At 39.4% G+C, this 8,488-nt stretch overlaps 1 protein-coding gene across 1 annotated transcript; it reads right to left on the bottom strand.

Moving 5' to 3' along the window:
- Positions 1–1,059: 1,059 nt before the first annotated feature.
- On the bottom strand, positions 1,060–2,722 carry LOC114218399 (tubulin alpha-1A chain). Its single transcript, XM_028115474.2, has one exon. The coding sequence runs from the start codon at positions 2,629–2,631 to the stop codon at positions 1,276–1,278; it is 1,356 nt and encodes a 451-aa protein (XP_027971275.1). The 5' UTR covers positions 2,632–2,722; the 3' UTR covers positions 1,060–1,275.
- Between the last annotated feature and the right edge of the window lie 5,766 nt (positions 2,723–8,488).

Raw genomic sequence — 8,488 nt, 5'->3', positions numbered from 1 at the left:
TACCTATTCTGAAAGTATAATAGAGTATCTGCTTTTGGGTTCACCAAATTGTGGAGTAAGCATTGAACTTAAACCAGAAACACCCATTTCATCTCAATTCTAACATGTATTATATAGTAAAATAAATAAATAAATAAATAATATAACAAAGTGAGTCATTCCGCTTTATAAAATTGCAGCGATTTTTTCCCATCATTCAACACATAGTCTGATTCTGGCAAGTTTATTGTGCTGCTGATTTGAGTGCCAACGGCCTCTTGAAGAAAATTGGCTTTTGCAAAATAGTAAGTTTTAAAGCAGTCACATTGCAAATCCCTCCAGCAGAAAGGAGTAAAAATGCTATTACATTTCTTTTGTAATTTCTCTTTGGATCTGTTCTTCTGGAAAAGATGAAATTCAGCCAAATAGTTTTCACTACATTGGAGGTCACAGAAAAGAATCCTTTTCTTATGGGAAATGCTCCACCAAGACAGCACCCAATGGCATCCAATTAAATTGCTGGAAAGGTTGAGCTGAGTCTGCACGATCACCCCCGTATTGCCACATTGCACCCCCGATGAAGGGAAACAGTTTTATGACTCTTCAGACATTATGCTGAGAAGTGAAATAAGTGATCAGTTTGCTTCATCCATTTTGTTTCTATAAGGTGAAACGTTCTCTAAGGAGAAGAATTAAAGATTAAAAAAAAAGAACTCTGAATAATACCAGCCCTAATAAACATCCTGGCCAGTAGGGGAGACAGAACCATAAACAAATACGTTAAAATAATGTATAAGAAGTGTTTTAATAAGATTGTGTACAAGGATGAGAAGCAATACTGAGGAGGGAATGATTAACAGTCTCTCTTTATATCCTTCCTATTACCTCCAAACTCTGGCAACTCCATCAATAGAAAGACAAAACACATAAAAAGAATGAAAATTTAAGCGGAAAGTTTATTAGCAGCCTCAAAAAAATGTGTACAGAATAACTGGTAATATCTACATTTGAATGTAGCTTGGTCATTCATTTTGCTTTATTTCTTCAACCCCTATCTCAAGGATCAGTTTTTTTTTTTTTTTTTTTCATTTAAGACAGGGAATACTTTATTCAAACCCATCAGAGAAATGGACAGCTTGGGTCTGTAACAAAGCATTGTGTTTTAAAGCATAGGTCAGTAACTGTATGTGAGTATACACTGCTACATACAAATTAACTGATCAGAGCACAACTTTTCAATGTTCAAAACAGAATAAGCTTCCCTGTAAAAGCAGCACCTTTGTGACATTTTTTACTTTAGTATTCCTCTCCTTCTTCTTCACCCTCTCCTTCAACAGAATCCACACCAACCTCCTCATAATCCTTCTCCAGGGCAGCCATGTCCTCACGGGCCTCAGAAAACTCTCCTTCCTCCATGCCCTCCCCCACATACCAGTGAACAAAGGCACGCTTGGCATACATCAGGTCGAACTTGTGGTCCAGGCGAGCCCAGGCCTCAGCGATGGCTGTGGTGTTGCTCAGCATGCACACGGCCCGCTGCACCTTGGCCAGGTCTCCACCGGGCACCACAGTGGGAGGCTGGTAATTAATGCCCACTTTGAAGCCAGTGGGGCACCAGTCCACAAACTGGATGGTACGCTTGGTCTTGATGGTGGCAATGGCAGCATTGACATCTTTGGGAACCACGTCGCCACGGTACAACAGGCAGCAGGCCATGTATTTACCGTGCCGAGGGTCACATTTCACCATCTGGTTGGCCGGCTCAAAGCATGCGTTGGTGATCTCTGCTACAGAAAGCTGTTCGTGGTAGGCTTTCTCAGCAGAGATGATGGGGGCGTAGGTGGCCAGAGGGAAGTGGATGCGGGGATAGGGCACCAGGTTGGTCTGGAATTCTGTCAGATCGACATTCAGGGCTCCATCAAATCGGAGGGAAGCAGTGATGGAGGACACAATTTGACCTATCAACCTATTTAGATTAGTGTAGGTTGGGCGTTCGATATCGAGGTTTCTACGACAGATGTCATAGATGGCCTCATTGTCTACCATGAAGGCACAATCAGAGTGCTCCAGGGTGGTGTGGGTAGTGAGGATGGAGTTGTAGGGCTCAACTACAGCTGTGGAAACCTGGGGGGCTGGGTAAATGGAGAACTCCAGCTTGGACTTCTTGCCATAATCGACAGAGAGACGTTCCATCAGCAGGGAGGTGAACCCGGAACCAGTTCCCCCTCCAAAGCTGTGGAAAACCAAGAAGCCCTGAAGACCTGTGCACTGGTCAGCCAGCTTCCGAATGCGGTCCAAGACAAGGTCAATGATCTCCTTGCCGATGGTGTAGTGCCCTCGGGCGTAGTTGTTGGCAGCGTCCTCCTTGCCGGTGATGAGCTGCTCAGGGTGGAAGAGCTGCCGGTAGGTGCCGGTGCGAACTTCATCAATGACCGTGGGTTCCAGGTCTACAAACACGGCCCTGGGCACATGCTTGCCGGCGCCCGTCTCACTGAAGAAGGTGTTGAAGGAGTCATCTCCTCCCCCGATGGTCTTGTCACTTGGCATCTGGCCATCGGGCTGGATGCCGTGTTCCAGGCAATAGAGCTCCCAGCAGGCATTGCCGATCTGGACACCAGCCTGGCCCACGTGGATGGAGATGCACTCACGCATGGTTGCTGCTTTGCGTCTGCCGAGCAGATGGCGGAGAGGAAGAGGAGAGGTTGTTGCTTCTTACAGCGCGACTCTTAGGCGGTCGATGTAAGAGAACCTCAGGATCAGTTTTTAAAAATTTTAGTTGTGCAAGAAATATATTCCAACATATACATTACTATGTAATAATTTTTCATACATTTTTAGGAATATACTTTTATTTCCCAGTGTAAAATGATTTCTCAGGATTACCGCTTAGTAAGTTTATTACTTCCTGAGTGAGAAGGCTTGGAAACTTTAGGGTTGTTTTATAAACTATGAAATGATGGAATGGCTAAACAGCATCTTATGTGGCTGAAATCTGTAGCTAAGATAGTCAGGAGGCCATCTGTAATGTTACCCTGGGATTTTATCGTATCTTGTCTGAAGTTTGAACTTACCTGAGCTAGTGACAAACCCAGAACAAGAGGATGTAACGGACATCTTTGTTTTGTTTACTCAGCATCCTGTCTGTGGGGATAACAAAATGGGAGATAACCACACCCCTTTCCTTTGAGGGAACTGTTTCTTCTTCACCTCAATTTTATGTTTCTGATGCACTTTCTTTCAGAAAACCCCAACTAAACTGACCCAGTATGGTGCTGCCATTCTTCTGGTGATCTAAAAGTACCCTCTTTGTGTCACACACTATTCTGTATTAAGCTCTTCATTGCACTTTCACTTAACTATATATTTTTTTTCTTGATGGTTCTCTGATTCCCCCATTGTAATTCAAAACACACACACACACAGAAAGAGAGAGAAATAAGACAGACAGACTATCTTCTTCACTCCTTTACACGTAGGCTGAGAACATGACCTGGAATTTAATAGGTTTTCCTATAATATTTACTGAATTAGTGGAATGACACATGAAAAAGAATGTGATACAAGACACAATCAAATTCCTTCATCTGGAGTTTTCCAAGAATAATAGTTGGCAGGGAAATCCCCTTTTTCTTTTCAGGTCCTAAAGTTCTGAGAATGTAGTCTCAGAGCTACCAGCTTTCATGTCTCCATGGAAAAGGCCAAATGAATGAAGGTGACCCACATAAGAAGCAGAGATGATATGGGAAAAGGTGGTAAAAGTCCTTCTTGGATTAAATATGTGTTTTATAGTCAATGAGGCCTCTAGAAGAGCCCTGGATTTGCAGATTTTTCTTCAACTCAGTGTTACCCCAACATTCTTCCAGTAAAGAAGCTTCTGTTAGCAAAACCTAGACTTGAAAATCCAATTTTCATGCCAAATAATCCTGATTAATTAGGATAGAGGAGGGAAGTAGTTTGATTCATTGAGTCACTGTAGATGGAAGTAAAAACCAGTCAAGTGATACTCATAGTATTTTCCACTTAGGTAGCATCTTAGAGTATAAATAGAACTTTCACATATAGTAGATATCTGAGATTAAAAATGCCTTTGTGAGGAACTCAGTGAATCAACAGACCCATTTTCCAGATGAAAGTAGTGATACCCATGTAATACTTAATCATATTATAATGATAATGAGATCTAATATTTATTGACTACTTAGGATATATGTCAAAACTTGCACTAAGCATGTATATCAATTACCTCTTTAATCCTGATGACAACCCTGGAGATAAATTCTGTCATGATCACCACTTAAGAATCAAGAAAGCTGTGACATGGAAGGGTTAAGGCCTTTCCAGAAGCACACAGCTAGCAACTAGATGACCAAATTCGGCTATTCTCTGAGATAGCCAGGACCAGAACTGGTCTATTCTAAAAGTAATAATTGAATAATATCTGCTATAATTACTATAAATGCCACAATTTATTCAGATATGTTTTGTGGGTAACTTTTTTGGAAGAGTTATTTTATGTCACATAACTTATTTCTATCTCAAGTGGATTACTTCTATATCTAAATCTCTATTCCTAATTTCCTTTCTGATTTATAGATAAACTACTTAACACTGAGTAATTCAGTTAGACTGGAGTGTAGATTGTAGGAGAAGGGCTGTGTGACAGAAGGGTAGCTGTTAAATAAGCAAAAAGGGGTCAGTTTGTGAAGGGCCTTAACTATGTGAGGCCAAGGGTCATGGCCTTTATCTCCAAGTGAAGGGGCCAGTAGGGTCTCTGGTTGGAACTCTGCACTTGCTTATATTTCACAAGACTTGGTTCTAGAATAAATGTTCTTATGCTCTCTGGGACTTTGTAACTTGCTTTCTACTTTAATTTTGTGCATTTTATTTTTCATCTTCCAATATTAAGCTACTATTCTGATCATGTTCTCACAAAACATCTATGTCTCTACATGGCCTACAGAATACAGTCCAGATACCTTCCCCTGGAATTCACTGGCCTTAACCTAAAATTTCAGAAGCACTTGCCTTATACTGCTGAGATTTTACTTCTGCTGGAAGAGCTTCGCACATGTATTTATACTTCTGTCAGGCTGCCTCATGATAAGACCTGAATTTTTTAAATCTTGGTATTTCCTATACCATCTGTGGTCTCTGTCTACATTCCTTTACAGGAAAATTTTCTCTATTGTATAGTATCCCCTTCAAGTTGTACTTTCTCTATTATACTTGTTTTCATCTTTCAGTGGAAATTAAGTTCTCTAATACATCTTTTCTGATTTGATAGCTCAACAAATTTTAATCTTGTGAAAGAAACTGTGCTTTGTACAAATTATTTTATAAAATGTTGGGTTAAGCAGACTCTAATAGATGTTTCTTCTGACAAACCTCCCAGAGGCTTTTATATGATGATGTGGATGTCTCTATGAATATGCCATCCAGTATTTCCCAAAGTTATTTAACTATTGAACTTATCTTTTTTTGTGGACACTTCTTAACATTTCTTAGTATTACTAAATTACTGTTTGGAAGGAATAACATTATTTGGCACTACTTTGTTACGTTTATTGTTTGTAATTGTGTTGTGATTATTCATGAATTTGTATTCCTTCCTTTACTTTATTGTCAATGTCTAAGGGCAAAAAGTTTATCTTGCTTATACAATTGACCTTTGAACAACACAGATTTGAACTATGTAGGTCTATTTATATGCAGATTTTTTGAAAGACATAATTCAGTATTATTTATGTATTTTCTTTTCCTTATGCCTTTCTTAATAATATTTTCTTGTCCCTAACTTATTTTATTGTAAGAATACAGTGTATAATACATATAACATACAAAGTATGTGTTAACTGTTTTTGTTATCAGTAAGGCTTCTAGTCAATAGTAGGCTATTGGTGGTTAAGTTTTTGGGGAGTCATAAGTTATTAGTGGATTTTGATTACCACAGGAATGGGTACCCTTAATCCTGTGTTGTTCAAAGGTCAATCCTGCTTGTTTACCTTTAAGAACTTGGCAAAGTTTTATAGCTTATGGTAGCTGTTTGTTAAGTGATAGTTGAATTTAATGGAATTTTTACTATACAATTATGGTTTTCAAGAATAAAACACTTCTTTATTACTGTATATTTTATGTTAAACACTTTTTATACATGTATCATAAATCATAAATATTTCTTATATACAAAAAAGTTTTCATTGTATATTGTACCAGAGAGAAATTGAATATTGCCCTAAGCCCACCATTTTTACTTAAACATTTTAAATAACTAATAGAATATTTGGCTTCTATCCCAGAATTGTTTAAAAACAGGAGATGTTCTTACTTTTCTGGAATGTTGAACAATCTGGGATAACTAGATAGTTCTTAGAAGTGTCTTTATATCTTTGTAATCTTCAATTATAACTTCAATTCAAGTTTATGGTTCAGTCATTAAGACATTTGCTCCTTCACACAATGTGTAGGTGATATCCTAGTGTGAATATTAAAAAATTGAATAAGAGGATTGTTTTATTCATGCAGTAGCATAGAGGTAGATTTAAGATGTGTGGGCAAGTGAACCAAATTGAAACAAACCCCAGATATTTTTTTATTTGTCAAATCTCTAGTTTGCAACTTTTCCTGTCCTCTAATTCGGTGGTTCTCAACTGGCGGTGATTTGGCCCTGGGGGCATTTTGGCAATATCTAGAGACATTTTTGTTTGTTTCAACTGGGGGAGATGTGCTATTGTATTCAGTAGTAAAGGGAGGGGATTCTGCTAAACATCCTAAAATTCATAGGATGCTCCCCCAACAAAGAATTATCCAGCTCAAAATATCAGTAGTGCCATGGTTGAGAAATTAGGCTATAAATAGTTTATCAATTATCACAAATACTTGCATGTATTGAAATATTGAATTTTTTTTATTTTTTTAAAGTAGGCTCCATGCCTAGCATGGAGCACAACACAGGGCTTGAACTCAACAGCCTTGAGACCAAGACCTGAACTGAGATCAAAAATTGGACACTTAACTGAGTGAGCCACCCAGGTGCCCCTGTATTTCTTTTTCTCACTCAAAAATACTTTGACAGGTGATGCTCAACTTAATTTCTGAATTACACATATGAGGGTTATAAGAAAAACTCAGTAATAGTAGCCATAGGCAATTTACTGAGAAATTACTTAAGCCCAAATTTCAGGGGCCCTAACTTAATGCTCATCCCTTTTTTTTTTTAAAGATTTTATTTATTTGAGAGAGAGAGAATGAGAGATAGAGAGCACGAGAGGGAAGAGGGTCAGAAGGAGAAGCAGACACCCTGCTGAGCAGGGAGCCCGACGTGGGACTCGATCCCGGGACTCCAGGATCATGACCTGAGCCGAAGGCAGTCGCCTAACCAACTGAGCCGCCCAGGCGCCCAATGCTCATCCCTTTTGAGAAACTGGGAAAGTCCCTAGCAATGTGTTCATGCATTTACTATTATTATTATTATTATACCATGGCAACAATAAGATGGCTTAGCAGCACTCAATTAAGATTGTTATCACAGCCCATTTTGGCCTCCCCTATGTCATACTTAACTTTCACTGTGGGTAGCACTAGAATGATCATCGTTGTCACATTTTTAAATTTGTGATTTGCTGTGATTTATTATTTAATTCAATATATGCTTTCATACTTAATTTAGAAGGAGCTGTCAGAACCCTTCCTGTATTCCCTACCCTAAGCTTACTCCATAAGTCAACTAAGGGCTCTGCTGGGTAGCTCCTGTCCACTTCCATGGTTGCTACCTCAAGGCCTTCCCTTGTTATGGACTTTCTCTGGTTATGTGAGTGTGCACAGCCCATTAACATACACAAGCATAGAGAAGGTCCAAAATGCCAGGGAGTTACTTACCCCTCAGTTATAATTTTCAATCAATGAGGAATAGGAGAGGTATAGACCTCAGTTTCCTTGTCCCTTGATGTGGCATTCCGAGGTGTGACCTCAGAGTGGGGCATCTGGGTGACTCAGTTGGTTGAGCAACTGATTCTTGATTTCGGCTCAGGTCATGATTTCAGGGTCTTGAGATCAAGCCTGGCATTGGGCTCCACACTCAGCAGGGAGTCTGCTTGAGATTCTCTCTTTCCCTCTCCCTCTGCCCCTTCTTGCTTCTCTACAGTAAATAACTAAGTAAGTAAGTAAATAAATAAATGAATGAATCTCTAAAGCAAAATCTCTTCCAGAGGACCTACAGCAAGGTTGAGCCCCAACTGCTCGAAGTGATGACTCTAATATTGGTGCTCCTTTATTGGCTGTCTCCCATTTCCATGCCATTATCTTACTCCCTCTTTGTGCTTATTGGGTCACTTCCCACATAAGCTAATTTTACTCATATTCTCCTTTTGCAGTTTGCTTTTGGGACACCCAAACTAAGAGATCTGGTTTCATATTTGCACATTATATTATTTTTCTTTAAAAGGGCCCTCTATATTGTGTACCCTTCAAGCCCTACACAACCGGGATTTTCCTCTCAGGTGGCACACTTATT

This window comes from Eumetopias jubatus, unplaced genomic scaffold (genome assembly GCF_037043125.1).
Source record: "Eumetopias jubatus isolate StellerSeaLion01/CBP00866 unplaced genomic scaffold, mEumJub1_p1.0 scaffold_1, whole genome shotgun sequence".
In the NCBI taxonomy this organism is placed as follows: domain Eukaryota; kingdom Metazoa; phylum Chordata; class Mammalia; order Carnivora; family Otariidae; genus Eumetopias; species Eumetopias jubatus.
Note: the sequence above shows the minus strand (reverse complement) of the source record. Positions and strands in the feature narration are given on the sequence as shown.

Bases quoted from the DNA above. Each gene is read 5' to 3' on its own strand.
- LOC114218399 (XM_028115474.2), bottom strand. From the start codon at position 2,631: ATGCGTGAGTGCATCTCCATCCACGTGGGCCAGGCTGGTGTCCAGATC.